Source organism: Acanthopagrus latus, chromosome 21, assembly GCF_904848185.1.
Source record: "Acanthopagrus latus isolate v.2019 chromosome 21, fAcaLat1.1, whole genome shotgun sequence".
NCBI classification, from domain to species: domain Eukaryota; kingdom Metazoa; phylum Chordata; class Actinopteri; order Spariformes; family Sparidae; genus Acanthopagrus; species Acanthopagrus latus.
In genome coordinates this window covers 10339924-10355469 of record NC_051059.1, presented here as the reverse complement: position 1 = coordinate 10355469, position 15546 = coordinate 10339924, and the positions used below count along the sequence as shown (strand labels likewise).

General features: G+C 42.4%; 1 protein-coding gene across 2 annotated transcripts in view; it reads right to left on the bottom strand.

Annotated features, from left to right (window-relative positions):
* Nucleotides 1-14646, bottom strand: part of pde4ca (phosphodiesterase 4C, cAMP-specific a) — a 56366-nt gene extending 41720 nt beyond the window's left edge. The window contains exons 1-2 of one of the 2 annotated variants that reach the window (XM_037084585.1): nt 14437-14646; nt 11402-11592 (exon numbers count right to left, since the gene is read on the bottom strand). In XM_037084585.1, the coding sequence (XP_036940480.1) occupies nt 11402-11592; nt 14437-14478 (233 nt within the window). In that variant the 5' untranslated portion in view covers nt 14479-14646. Of the gene's footprint in view, nt 1-6840; nt 7346-11401; nt 11593-14436 lie in introns of those variants that run through there. The other variant, XM_037084583.1, reaches the window with a different exon arrangement.
* Between the last annotated feature and the right edge of the window lie 900 nt (nt 14647-15546).

The window sequence follows — 15546 nt, the reverse complement described above, 5'->3', positions numbered from 1 at the left end:
CTTCCAGGTCAGTGCAGAATCAGGGGATCAAAGTGCATCAAACTGGAAATTCAATTTGCTGTTGAGCTTTTGGTCCCACCGTGGAGGATATGTCCGTTTGTTTTTGTGGAAAAGCAAGATTCAGAAAGGTCCAGCTCAGTGTGTGTGAGCATGTGTGAGTGTGTGTGTGTGTGTGTGTGTGTGTGTGTGTGTGTGTGTGTGTGTATGTGTGTGCGCGTGTGTGCGTGTGTGCGTGTGTGCGTGTGCGTGGACAGCCTAAAAAGGCAAAGAGTCTTGTCTGTTAGAGACCAATCAGAGAGGGAGTTAGCATATCATCTCGCTGACAGTGAAAGTACGGGGCCGAATCAAATCAAGTGAAATTGAGGATGGTGTCAGCTGTCAGTGCTCATCTGGGACTACTCCCTCGTTCGTTCTCCTTTCTGCTCAGCCCCCGATGTGCCAAGATAAACGCTTCTTTCTCCCTCGTGTGTGTTTTTGATCTCCTTGTACTCCTAAATAGGAAACGGCCAGCTTGAATTCTTCCCAGTGAGCTGCAAAACTCCTCAACAGCGGGCCCCAGGTATTTTCTGTCTTTCGAAATCAGGTCCGTTTGAACGTACGGTCGCCTCTGTGATGCTACAACACCAACAGACTGAGCAGAGTTATTCTTAGTGGGGGGAAAAAAAAAAAAAAGTAAGCTGGAAAGAGTGTTATAATCCCATCAGATGCTCCCTGGAGTGGGCTGTCCCATGTAGTCCCTGTCAGCGGGCTATAACAGACTTCTGCTCTCTCCTCTCTTCTCTCCTGAGAGTGGTGGGACCAAACTCAGGCTTAAAACAACAAACAACAACGCTATCTCCCCTGAGAGCGAGTGAGAGAGAGAGAGAGAGAGAGAGAGAGAGAGAGAGAGAGCTAGTGTAGGGAGGTGGGGTGTTGGGTGGCTGAGAGAGAGAGAGAGAAAGAGAATGACATTGCATGAGAAAGAGGACCAATGTGAGCAGCATCGGGGTTAGAATGGGATGAGTAGAGGTGAAGAGAGAGAAAAGAGTAAGAGTGCTATATTAAATAGTACATAAGGTTTGTGTGTGTACAGTTCCTCGTTTCGTGCAACCAGCCTGCCTGAAATGCCAGCAGCGGCAATAGCCCATCGGTCAATCAATACTTCAATATCGTGTGCGTGCGTGTGTGTGCACTTTTTAAAAATGTTCCTTTTTGATATTGAGTTCTCATCTCATGACATGATACAGTCCATCCCACTGGCACAATATCCTCGCCACTGTTCGACAGATATTTGAAGTCATCAAATACCTTAGCGTGAAAATACTGCAGAGACCTGTAACGCCAGGGAAGAGCAGACAGGAAGTGTCTGCACACAGCGCAACCGGGGTTTTATAACCATCCTTGATGTTTAAATAAATTGTCTGTGTTCTGAAGCTGGGTCTAAAAGTGGTCACTTATTCTCCTGTAAAACTTCATCAGTTCAACAACAACGACGTTAGTCACTGACATGATAAAAGCTCTTTATCAGGATTAAATTAGGCGGTATTTGAAACAGTTTTCCTATTTTCCTCCACCCTGAAGTGCAAACCACAGCAGCAAATCTGAAAACATGAACGCAAATACAACAGACAAAAACAAATCACAAATCAAATGAACAAAAGAGGAAGCACAAAAAACAAATCAGAAAGAACGGCAGTAACTTCCACCATAAAAGGCAGGTACCTTCTATCAGAGGGAATGTGAGCCAGCCAGAGAGCACAGACTGGGTGTCTGAATATGAGCTGGCCTGCCACTGGTCCACTCCGCCAACTAGGCCAGACACTTAGCAGCTGTGACGGACGAAGAGGTCGTTTCGTTTACCGATGAAACAACAGGCTGCTATCAGCTATGCTGTTTAACAAACAAACCACAAGAATTAAACACAGACAGATTAACACCAGGCATGATCACAACCACTGAACATACAGTAAGGAAACAGAATGCTAAGTGTTCACAATAGCCACTCAAAAACAACAGGGGAACTCCTGTAGAAACAGCTACGTAGGTTTTCTTTTCTTTTTGGAGGACAGGCTCCAGCACAAATCAAGTTATCTTAAACAGGGTGTTTTTTTTTATTTTTAACAATTCAGTTTAAGAGAGGACGCTTTAAGTAATTTTAAACGTCTGCAAGCTTGCATGCCTTCCATAATAGCCATAATGTGGATGCTTACACACGTTTCTATCCAACTCCTACTTTGGGAATTCTGGTGACAGTCAGATCAATCAAATCTGGACCTCTGGACCCATCACCCATTGATATATTTCAACATGTCTTCTTTTCTGAACTCTCTTAAAAACTCAAAATCATAAGATGTTTGGACTGGACTTTCTAAACAGGCATGCAGATTAATTTACTGAATGGATGAAAATCATACAGTAATGCTCCTATTAAAGTTGGGAAGTTCCCGAAGGATCAGAAGTCAGTCATTGTTGTGCCAGTTCATAGTTCAGGAGATGTGACTTGAGTAATTACAGGCCTGTTACGATCTGATCAGATAAGTATGTTGCTGAACAGCTGACCACTTAGCAGTAGGCACTGCATCCCATGCACTTTGCTTTTCAAGCCAAACTTTCAACTGAGACAGCAACGTGCTTCTATTTAAAGACCATTAAGCAAAAAATGGACAAAGCAGGCATTGTTGGGGCTGTAAAAGGCGTCTGATACTGTCAACCACTAAAGTATCTAAGCTAGCCAATTTTAATGTGTCCTCTAAAATGCTGAATAGAATGAAATTATATCTGGCAGGTAGGATTCGGTGTGTAAGGGTGGGTAGTTAAACAACACCCGTCCTGAGCAGTGAAATGAGTGTACCTCAGGCATCCATCCTGGGACCACATCTTATATGTGCAGTCATGGTCAAAACTTTCCAGACACTTAAAGAACATGAATATCATGACTTTCTTTAGTTCCAATGATTTCCACGCAAATACCAAAACAGCGAGCAACTTCTAAACTCTGTAAAACAATGACAAATGGGACCAAATATGTCAACACTCTTACCTTCACTCCAAACGAGAAAGTAGAATTACTGCCTCCAAGCTGAATCCAAATCCAAATCAAGTGTATTTTTTGGGTGCAGTGAAAGTCATCATTTTATTGGAATGTATGATTTCAGTGAATAATTTCCAGTGAGAAACATACCGTCTTCACTGAGCAACTATTTACAGGGGAGTACAGGGGACAGATAGAGAGCGTTGTCACATCACCTGAAGCTTAATATCACCAATAATCCCTCAGTTAACATACGGTATAATATCCTGGACTCAAGCAATGTGTCACTTTATCATTCAGCACACAAGCAGGCCATCACTGCAACACTTAAGTATGACATCCTCAGTTGGGAAAATTTAATGAAATACACTGATACCTGTCTGATGTTTAAGATCCTGAGGCTGCTCTCCTTCTGGCTTTGAAAAGAAAAAAAAAAAAAAGCTTTTATGCAAGAACTTATTAATCGTTAAACACGCCTCCTGCTGAAATAAGAAACTGTGCCTCCAAAGTCCAAAGGCCAACAATGTGGTATGAGCTATCTATTATCAAGATCTCAGTTATTATGGTTGTATTTTATGTATATCATATTGCTTATTGCTGCTCTGCAATGGTTGTAACCATTAATCCTTGGCGGTTCTCAATAGCCTCAAATATCATCAGGACCTTTACAACCTCTTTCCTCTCCTGCATCTGCCCACCACAGACACGTCTGCCTGGTGCTTCATGCCCACATTTCACAAGACAGCAGCCTCTAGTGGTAAAGGTGAGGAAATGCAATTCCAACTTTCATCTGGAGAATATGATAATAGGTTTTGTCCTACTCCTTAAAAATCTCATTCTCCACTTAAGGTTGTTCTGATCAGAGGTTTTTAACATTACATAACATAACAGCGACATTTTATTACTCACTGAATATACAGTATGACTTCTTGCGAAAATGCATTAAACGCAGCTCTTCCACACACCTCTTCTCATGCACAAACCATTTTAGACTTCATCACATCAACACATGTTTTTTTTTCCTGTTATTTTTCTACTGAATTACTTTCGTATATGGTGATAAGTTTTGCAAAATAGTCTATGACTGCAGGACAACACGTACTCTGGCTTCTGTAATAAAGTTGTATGCAGTCCTGGTACGCAGAATAAGCTACAGTGGCCATAATTGAGTTGTTTTCTGTGAACTCTACTGTATTCACCTTTGAAAACGAAACTCCTCATTGACTGAAAAGCTCAAATTCAGTTCAGTTCAAATAAAGTAACAAGTACTGTGTTTGTTTGTGTTCTATCAGTGCAGCAACTGTTTTACGTTTCTCAATGAAAGACTTAACGGAAATAAAACTGGCTGTCAATCCGGAGTTGGCTTGAAAAAAAACGTTTGAAAACGTTTTTCACAAAAATAAACCCATTTGACATGGTGTCTCTGGAGTGGAAAACGGCGCTTAATCAACCAAGACACTAAGTGAAAATAACTTTGCGGGTACGTTCTATATTTGAGCTGCCTGCGACATCTATTTTCCGCTGGTTTGTTTAATTCCTCCTCCTTGCCAGCCATCCTGCAATAACTCATCCACATCCATTTAATTCAGCTCTGACATTATGGGACACTGCACATACCCCAAAGAGGGACACTTCCAATGACCTGACCTCGGAGCTGGGTAATGTAAAAGCTCTGACATGTTGAATATCTGAGTTCCACTGCGAGCGTCTGACTTTCCAGATTGAGCCTTGAAATCCCCCCTGACTGGACTCCTGCCCTCTTAATATTTAGATTTTCAACAGACACGCCGAAATTAATGAAACAGTGGCTGGGGAGTTACAGTAAACCTTGGAAAAGAAATGTTTCTGCCAATCCAGGACCATTAGATGAAGGAAAATGAATCCCCCGCTGTGCGTTTATAAAGGTGAATGAACTTGTAAACACTTTGAGTTTTTCGAGTAGGCACTGTCTTCTTCAGGAACGTTTAATATGACTGTCGTGCCAATAAAAATAAAGCAGCGTTTTACAGCGCCAGCTCAAGTTTCACTGAGGCTTTTAATTTGATTTGGCTGAGGTGGATGTCATCTAACGCTGCTGCAACTAGTTTGAGACACACAGAAAATGCTCGGCGCCTACTTCTGAGTGTGTATATGATGAGTGAAGGGTAAACATTGACAAAGAGATAGGAGACATGTGTGTAAAAAACGCTTTTACAGTACTCGTGCGGTGCAGCACGATTTTCCACGACGGGCTCCTCCTTTGAAGAAACCTACAGGAGTTTTAACACGCCAACGATTAAACAAACCGTCCCCGCTGAGACAAAAAGAGCAAATATCTGTCTGTTTGTATATCCATCCACACCTGTTTATTCTTCCTCTCTCAAGAAGTTAAGGTCAAGTACGGTTTCACTGATCATACAACTCTTGCCTCGACATTGTTAACCAAGTAAATGTTTGATTTGCTTTGGAATCATGGGCCAGGCCTGGTGCAGTGACGGCTCATAAAACTACAGCTATCAGCAGGCACCAGAGAGGAGCCGACTGACAGCAGACAGCTGTGGTCTTTACAAACAAGAGTTATGACCAGTATAACCGACGAGATATTATGAATAAATCAAATATGTTTAAAGCGAAGCAGGAAATATCACATAACAAGCTGGAGGTGCGCTTCCTTTCTGGTGCAGGCTTCTTCTGTCGATGACAGATGTAAGTACCTGCTTAGCAAAGACGTGGAACAACAAACTGCTGGTGAAGGGACGTCGCTGAGCTGTGTGTTTGCTGAGATGATGCTGTTCGGTGGGGAAACAAAAGCTTTGGAAAAACCAATTCAGCTGTAGGAAATTAAGAGCTGAACCTGGGCAGCTTTTCACACCAAACATATATTACTAAAATTTAACAGCGGTTTAAGAAAATCCACTGAGGATTGACTGTATAAATCAGATTAGTTTTGCATTTAGTAGTAAATGAAGGCATATTAAAAAAAAAAAAAGCAAAAAAAAGCAAAAATCAAACAAAGTACCAACAGCAGTCACCCTCAATCTGAAACTGTTAGAATTTCTTTGGGTATAGATTAAAACAGAGTGTCTTACTGAAACGCAGCAATACACAAGATGAGCATCTTGTGGTTGGGATACATTTGAGAACATCAGCTTCAGGGCAACCACTTTTTGTCGTGTGAAAAGCTGCCGCGAGATCAAAAATAAATCTGCAGCTGCGTAAGAGTGACCCTCGGCTATAAGACACAAACAGTCTCTCACTTCAACAACATACACAGATCCACTGTTATATTTAAACATTGGCTCAACTATCAACTGTGTTTCTCAAGAGTTGCCTCCCACACCTTTGCTGCCCATAATGCATCAGGGGTACAGCGGAAGTCAACACCTGTGTTTAATGCGTTTTAACCACTCCAGAGATTTCATGTTAACAAACCATAGTTTTCTATTCTGTCTCTGTCTCCTCTGTGCAAAACACAAGTCATTTTTCCAGCAATTGTTGACGGACAAATTGTTTCATTTATAATCCGCTATATGACCCACTATACCCACTGTAATTCCAGTGGGTTTAAATACTGGCTCAAAAAATCAAGAATCAGTCTGCACCTCTGCTGCTTATGAAACCTTGGGACAACAGTACTGTAATATTAGAATATAAATTTAAGTAAGAATTTCTGTTTTGAGTTTGCAGTTCCTCCACTGCGACTGTTCGCTGGGACCTGCACAGTCCAGCGCAGGTGCAGAAGCAAGAAAAAGAGAAATGTGTTCTGCAAATTATAGGGAAAGCTACGACTGGTCAGGTGGAGCACAAAGCACTGCTATCTCTGCCATCTGCCTGAGAGCGACGGACTCTACCTGGGCGTGTGCGCCAGAGTGAAGCGGCGTCTCTGCAGGTTGATGCTGCGGTTCATCAGCAGCTTCCTGAACAGGAGCGGGGAGTTTCGAGGCGACCCACGTGGGGAATCTTTGGGCGAGATCTTCGGGGATGCCGCGGGGGAGCCTGCTTTGGACCTGGGCATGAGCTGAATGACGGGCAGCTTGGTCAGCCGCCGGTCCTGTGGCCTCTCTCCGACTTCAGCCTGCTCTTCTTCAGAGCTCTCAGAGCACAGCTCACTCATGGTGGAGAGATGATGGTCTGGGGTCAGGTAGTCAGTCCGTTTGTTCGCCCTGCCGTTGGCAACTTTGGTCCAAGGTGCAATTTCTCTCTGCTTTGTCAAATAAACTTCACAAGACTTTTTCGTGACATGACATACATTAGGTATCCGTTAGTTGCTCTGTCTCAGTGCCTCCAGTCCAAATGTACAAAACCCGGGCCTGCACATGATTGCTCAAAATCTCTCTGTTAATACTCACAAATAAGCTTCTGTCAAAAACCAAAAAGAGCTCCCAAAACACCTCAAAACTCTTTATTTGAAGCCCCTTTCTGTTCTCCTCCCGGGGATCAAGCTCGCTGCTGTGGCGGGCAGTGGACTTAAACATTAGTGTTGATGCACTCTCCCTGACTCCCTCCCTCTCCCAAGCTCTGTTTACATTACTGCTGGGCCTTCCCTCTCTCCAACTAAATATGGACGTCTGATTTACAGGGAGGAGAAGCGTGACAGATCACCTCCCTCTGCTTCCCTCTCCCTCCTTCCAGCTCCATGCTTCCCGTCCTACCCTCGCTCCAAATCTCATGGAGAATATTGTTCATCAACTTCAGGCCCTGCTTCATAATTACTTCCTCCAGTGTATAAACATCAAGCCGTCGCTTGGCTTGGCCCTCACTTTCACTCCGACGGTCTTTGCATACTCAGGCTTTTGCTCCGGTCCCTGAGGTGCTGTTTGTTGTGAAGTTGCCTATTTCCTCAGAGACAGCCTCTTTGCCTTTCACATGCTCTGAGTGTACCAGGAAGAGTCACATGAAGGGCCTTCTGACTATAAAAAGCAGAGGTAGATAAAAGCAAATAGAGAGCATGGGTGCTGTCACGATGGCGCTCTCTATCTGTGACCAGAGGCAACATCATTTTTACCCCCCACCCGATCTCTCTCTCTCTATTTATCGCTGCAGAGTGAGGAAAGGTCCTCCTGTGATTAAGGACTCACAGCCAAACACCGGTGCCGTCCGGAGTAAGTGAAGTAACCTCGGGGGCTGGAACATCTGACACAGGACTCAAGCAGTGACCAAAAGACGGCAGAGGGAGCAGCGAGGAGCGGAGAACAACCTGCTTTCGGCCACACACTTTTTATGGATATACGCTTATAGCTACTGTGTCTATTTCAGAGAAACAGTGCGGCATTTGTCTTTGAAAAATAAATTAGCTCTCATCCAAATGCAGCACTGCAGACGTGCTGCACACACACACTTGTCATTCTGGGGTCGAATGCGTGCTTTTTTTCCCCATATTTTCATATGACCCATCATCTATCGAGTTTAGATTGTGATTGATCTTGAAGGTGTCCAAAATCGGCCGGTCAGGCCTTGCAGTGTTTAAATGTACAATATGAAAAGTGATGTTCTCAAAGTGTTTCTACAGTAGACTAGAATAAACCAAACACTGGCTTAAGGGGGCCTTTTGTGTTTCCCCCTCCCCCTTTTTAAACAGACAATGTTAGAAACTACCAGGTGAACATATTGTATATGTTGACTTTAAACAGAACTAGACAGTGAACCCAAAGACGGTGGCCATTCAGCCCAGTGAGAATATATCTCCTTGCTCCGACCCCAAAAAATCTCCTGGCCTTGCTTCTCGGTTATGCAGCCCACTGATTACACCTGCACATGGAGCCGTGAAACCAGGCTCAGTTGGCATTTTTAAGCAAAACTAATCCTGGCCCTGAGGCACATCATCACTCCAGTCATGTGGACGACAGAGGCACTGGTGAGGGCCGTCTCGATCCCAGTTTGACTTTGAGAGAACATGGTGTGCATTCCTGTGGCGGCTGCCTCACAAGACATGAAACGGCGGGGGGGGGGGGGGGGAAGGGTTGATTGAGTTCACAAGCATTCGTAAGCATATTATAAACCACAAATCCGAGTTGCCAGGACGGCATCTTCATAGTCTGCTCCGTCCACTGGGTTGACCATGAAGACAACCGTGTGATTGAGACTTACTGTGCACTTTATTGCAGAGCTAACCCCTCCTGTATGGGTACTACTGACAGCCTAGAGTCTGTTTACAAGTTTTCCAAAGTAGTCCTTTAACGGCTTTCGTGAAATAACATCAAGACTCCCATGAGACCACTTCTCTCATGACTGAGCATGGAGTTGCCAGCTAGTGTGGGCAGAGTATGCCCAACACTTGTGACGTTGTATTTCCAGTTGGTGTTAAAGCTACAGTTTATCTCCCTTTGCCTTATGACACCTTTCAAGGATAATAAACTGGTCTTGTATCACCAGCATCCACCTTTTGACAAAAGTTAAGAGTCCTGTTCTTCTACTGTCTGCCGCTCCCGCACCATCCCCTCCTCGGGTAAAACCGCGTACGGGTCAGAGGGTAATTCTTTGGTGCCTGTCTTGAAAATCATGGATGGGAACCTCATCAAGGAGGTCAAGAACCTGCATCCTGCCGAAAACTGTGGAAATGTTGAAAGCTGTTCCCGAGGGAGGGGGGTGAGACACTGCAGGGCTGACATTCTCATCAAGCCTTTATCAGTGTAGCCATCAGAAACGTCCTGTACTGTCTGTTCACATTAAACGGCATCGGCGACAACTGATGGCCTACGACGATCTTGAAGGTTTGTCCCATTTTATTAAGGGAGATTCAAACCTCTCCCCCCCCGTAACCCTGTCCTGAAGGGCAAGGGGGCTCTCGAAAACAGGGGTCGAGGGTAAAAACCAGAGATGAGATTGTGCCTTTGAAACAAGCGTCCACTGAGAACAAGTCGTCTGAGTTATTACAAGCTTAACTGCGACTTCGACAGACATATAAAGGCATCTATTCGTGACATCGTAATAAACTAATTCAGTCCTATTTTGATTTGATCCTCCAAAGATGTGGCATTTAAAAAAAAAAATATGAACACCTTGTAGCTTTAAATAAACATTTTTTTCTGGCGCAGCATCAAAATTGCACTACCGACTTGTAAACAGGCAAGCACATGGCCGTCCTCACAGAGAAGGGGGCACACCGAAAGGCTTTTTGGTCCGTCTACATCACAGGTGTCACATGGCCGTGCTTCTTTGTACCTGCTGGTGTATAAACACTAATGGAACAAACTGAGCCTAATCATCACAGCATATGAATCCTTTTTTTTCCTGCGCCTTGTCTGTGGACTTCTGACCACGACACATTACTGTAAATGTGATAAATCTGCAGTCAACATCTGACAACACCGATGTCCATTAAAATTTTATTTCCGTTTAATTCTCAATTTCTCTCTTTCTTTCTTTCTTTCTTTCTTCTCATCATGAGATCAAAATAGTTCTGCGTTGTGTTGGGGAAAATGCTTATTTGTGCGTATTTGTCTTGAGTTGCTCCCCGAAGAAAGAGTCACCGAAATCCTACACTCCGCAAAATTTTCTGCGGCATTCAAGGTTTCACGCCGTGACCAGCTGTAGTCAAATGTAACTGAGCACACGTGTTACAAAAGAGAAAACATCAGTAATACAATCGTGTCTTTGTTGGTAGCGCAGCCGTATCTGATGGTCTCTGACATGCACTACAACTACCTACGTAACCAGCCAGGTCTGACGGCATTCTTTCGACATTTGAAAAAAAAGGGGAACAAACACACACACATTAAGTCTGGAGAGGCAAAAAAAAAAATAATGCTACAGATGTGTTCGCAGCAGCAGCGGCATGGGCGCTGTGGAAACAATCACAAGAGGCTTGTTTGTCTGATCTTTTACAGAGATAATTCTTCACCGCCGTAAGCAGGGCACTTTGTTGGATCATATGCTCAGGAAGAAAAATCCACATTTTAACAATCTGAAGTGAGCAGCGGAAAACACCATCAACATGGGCTGAATGGTCACAACTTTACAGGACAATGGGGATGGAGGGGACGGTGCTGCTGAGCTATCCTAAATTTGGGTTGACTTTACAAGACCGCAACACGCTGCAGTCACAAGTGTTGGTTATTGATTTACCACCACGTGTGACTTTAATCATTAATGTGGAAAATGGGCTCAAGTGTTTGGGACAAAAAGAGAGAAAACGTGTGAGCCTGCTGAAGCTGAGCTGGACGGTTCAAGTTTGAAAATGCAGTTTATAATGTGACGAGCTTGGCGTCGCTAATGAATTTTCATACAGTGTGAGGAAAATAAACAGAATAAAAAAATGTAGAGAAAACTCAATATGGAAAGTTATGAAACACCTTTTAAGGTGTTGTTAGGTTACATTATGGAGATTTAGTTACTTTTGGAAAGAATGATGGAAAAACAAAAAGGTGTTTTTACTATGAACACTGACAACAACATACAGCATTCTCCACTCACAAGGCCTTGTTGCAGCTGGTCAGACTCCCCAGGCTCCTGGAGGGCTTGATGCCGCGGGCTGAGGGGCCGGAGGGTCTGCAGGACAGCCTGGGCAGCTGCAGGGTCCCTGAGAAGAGCCTCTTCACAGCACATCTGACATCGGGGTCCTGGAGGGCCTCGATGCAGGCCTGCTCTGAACAGTCCCACTGTCTCTGGACGGCCAGGACACACAAAGAATAGCATGTGATAAAACTGACATGAGACATTTCAGATATTTCATTGTTTGATTAGGTTACTAGATTGGGTTGAAACATTACGGAACAAAACTGTAATGCCATGAAGATGTGTTCAATCTAGATGCTTCATAGATAACAACTGCTAATTCATTTATTTCATAGAATAGAATGGAATTTTTCTTGTTCACTGGACTTTCAACATTTCTCGGAATAGAAACTCCACTGTGTCCTCCGTCCATCGTTTGCTTTGTTTGGCTATATCCTGTGTCAACACAATGTACAACACAACACAAGTAAGGAGTGACATTACTTTCAGTTGACACACTTAAAGGTTAACTCCACCAATTCCACACATTAGAGTGTGTTTACAGGTCTTGGGGAGTACTACTGCATATGTGAAATAAAGCAGTATGAAGCCAGTGTCTCCATGTAATCAGGCAAATTTCCTCCAGTGATATCATGCAGTAGCTAATTTGCATTTTGAGTAATGAAGGTGCCAGGTTTTTAACCCTCTGGGGTCTGGGGTATATCTGGCCGTTTTTGACTATTTTTGATTTATTATTTTTTTTTCCATTATATTTCACCTTAAAAACTATTTACCTTGCCTTATTTGGTGTCATTATTTTCAGCACAACCTCACGTGTGACTGTAGTTATTTTTATTTTTTTTCATTTATACATACTGTGTTGACATAAAATGACCTAAAGTCACAATAAAACACAAAATCCGAGTAGGAGAAAGTTAGTTTTTTTTACTGTTTAACGAACCATTTTAATTACGTATAATGCAAATATAAATTGTTGTTTGCTAAATTTGTGCGTAAGTTTTTAAATTTACAAAGTTATATGTAACTATTTACATAAAATGCAGGCAATGCCTCAGGCTCAGGTCTCCCTCAGCTCTTTCCTGCCTGCTCCACATTCAGCAGTCTCCTCACTGTTTTGACTAAACAAAAAAAATGGCTCCACTACACACTAAACACACTACACCAAACACTATATAACATACTAACTATACTCTCCAAACATGCTAAATGTCACAAATCTCTCAACTCTCAAAACTCGCTATCACTATCTTTATCTCTGTCACCGTCACTGTCACTCTTCATCGCTGTCCCTCCCACAAATTCCCTGTTACTAAGCAACCAAATCACGTGGTTTGCCATATAATTTTGTGATTGGTTGGTGTGGTGCCTTTTTCCACCAATAGGAAAGGGAGCAGGGTTTTTTTTGCTTGCAAATGCTTCCTGCTTGCGGACACTGTCGTAAGAGAAGCCTGTCTTTATCGTTTCTTCCTGCTCCAAATGCGCAGAAAACGTGACAGCAATGTTAGCAACAAAGAGTGCCGTTTTTACTTGGCCTATCAACACAATTTAAAAACTGGGATATGGTTTGAAGGCTACTCCAACACATACATCAGAACCAAGACTCACTGAGGCTCCGTCTCGCTGCAACGTCGTCTTAAATTAGTCACCTGATTTGGACGCGCCGGCGCTTCAAAACAAACAATCCAAATCCAAATCCAAAGCAGAACCAGAGATATCCACTTTAAAAAAAAAAAAAAAAAAAAGTTCCTTCCCACATTACCCACAATGCAACATAGTCACTGAGTGACATCACTGGATGTAGTTTATCACATTACATACTGCTTCCTTTGGAGCCACAAATGGTTTTACACTACTTTTTTTTTTTTTTTTTTATGTATGTAGTAGTTCCCCCCCAAGACCTGTTAGCACACTATAATGTGTAAAATTGGTGAAGTTTACCTTTAAGTTGCCTCATCACTGAATTAAATTGCAGAAGTAAGCTTTAAGTTTGATGTTTGGATCACACTTAATTACTTTACTTCATACATTTGCTGACATCTGACAAGATTCAGACATCAGTAGAAAAAGTCAAGCTTGACTTTTGCTGAACAACTAGAAGAGAGTTTGGAAAGAAAGAAACATTCACTAAGATCTAAAGCTATGTTTCAGACAGAGCCACCTTTGTGCCGTTGCTGAAAAGATGACAGGCCACGTAAAAAAAAAAAAAAAAAAAAAAAAAAAAAACCTACTGTGGCATTATTTTTAGAAGGTTTATCTGATTTTCAGGTCCTGAGACCTGCACACCACCACCTTGGACACAATAGACGGTTCTCACAGCGGGACAGTGTTTGGGATTTAGCTCTCAGGGCATCTCTCTTTGAGCGTCAGCGTTGAGGAGAAGCAGATAAGAGTCCTTGTTCTCCACTGCATCCTGTGACCTTATCTTTCCATCTGTTTGGCAGTCCCACCTTTCTATAAACTACTAATAACATTCTCTCTGCGTCGATTGTTGACTATTTCTGACCAGAGCAGTGCTAACTGAGTTCACTCATACGTTTATTCTAAATGATCTCTTATCTCAATGATGAAAAAAACTACATTACAGATAAATTACATATGTGTATTTAAAATGGATGTTGACTGGGCCTCATCTGTCATCAATAGTAATGAACATAACAGACCAAATAATTCCCATTAACCTGAATTTGCTATTTGACAGGGATTATTTAATATACATTGCTTGACTAATCTTTTTAACATCTGTTTCACAATCTAAAAAAAACATAGAACAACACAGGTGTTATTATTTAATCCAAATACAAAGGAGATCAATCACATGAGTAACCTGCCATCTTGTTTTTGCTGTTTTAGCTCACAGGATATCCTTTTTTTGTAATTCTGAAAAGATCTGAAACACATATGAGCCCGATGAAACCGACTGAATCAACTACCTTCGCTAATCTAATGTCATTTTTCTGTTCAGCATTTCATAAAGGTTCATTAATTACCCTTACCTCAGTGAAGTTGAAAAACTTTGATGAATTATTTCGCCTCATATTTCCAGCTACTGAATCACAGACACAAGACAACTGGGACGGAAATACCAAAGAGGAGGATACAGATACCACATTTAAGATCAGATATGAAGACGTCCGTGGGACCGAAACTTCCTTGGACTCAGTAAAGAACAACTGTTTCCCCGCCTCTTCATGAACCCTCAACTGCCGTGATCTGGCGATAAACAGCTAACTCACTTAGCTTGCACCTTAACCTTTCGCTGTGGCCGTTCTAGACTGTCACCTACAGTACACTTGAAGGCGAAGAATATTTTGGAAAATGCTAATGGAGCAGAAATGAAAGCAGAGACGGAGCTTTCAGATGTTAGCTGGTGGCGCTGCCGGCATGACAGGCCATTATTCATGTGTGTCTATCGGACTGTGGAATCAGCGGACCTCATGCATTCCGACCTTCTGGTTAGGCAAGAGTCTGGATTTAATCAAGCTGCTTTTTGAGCTGTCTACGCAATGAAACACGACTACAGATGAATTTTCTTTTTGTTAGGGTTTGATTCCACGAGAGACATTCAGTGTGATCCTCAGGGGTAGCAGTGACCTTTAATGACCCCGTCACATAAATGCAGGTCTAAAAAAACAAGACAGCAACTTTAAATCAGCACTATGTAGTTTGGGAATATGAATATTTTATATGAATCAATTAATAGGTAATAAAAGAAAAAAATATATATCTAAAATAACATTTATTTTTCTGAATGACTATGACGGAATGAACATGCTGTTCTCAGAGGAAAATAAGGTCCCCAGAACACTGTTTGAAGCTATTAAGATGGCAGGGTCCGCCACATAAAAACAAAGTGAAACAGTATGCAGTTGTGCTGTCCTTTGAGGTCAGTTTGTGTATTCAGTGTAACAAATACCATGTATAATTAAGATCTTTCTTTTCTGTTTAAGATTTCTTCCCCAAAACAACATAGTGCCCCTCTAAGTAAGCGCATACTATGTATTAAATGTGGTATACATAATGGCGACTTGTTACAGAATTACACAACTTTATCTTCCAACCTAAACTGTGTATTTTCAGATGTTTCCCAGTAAACTATAAACTTA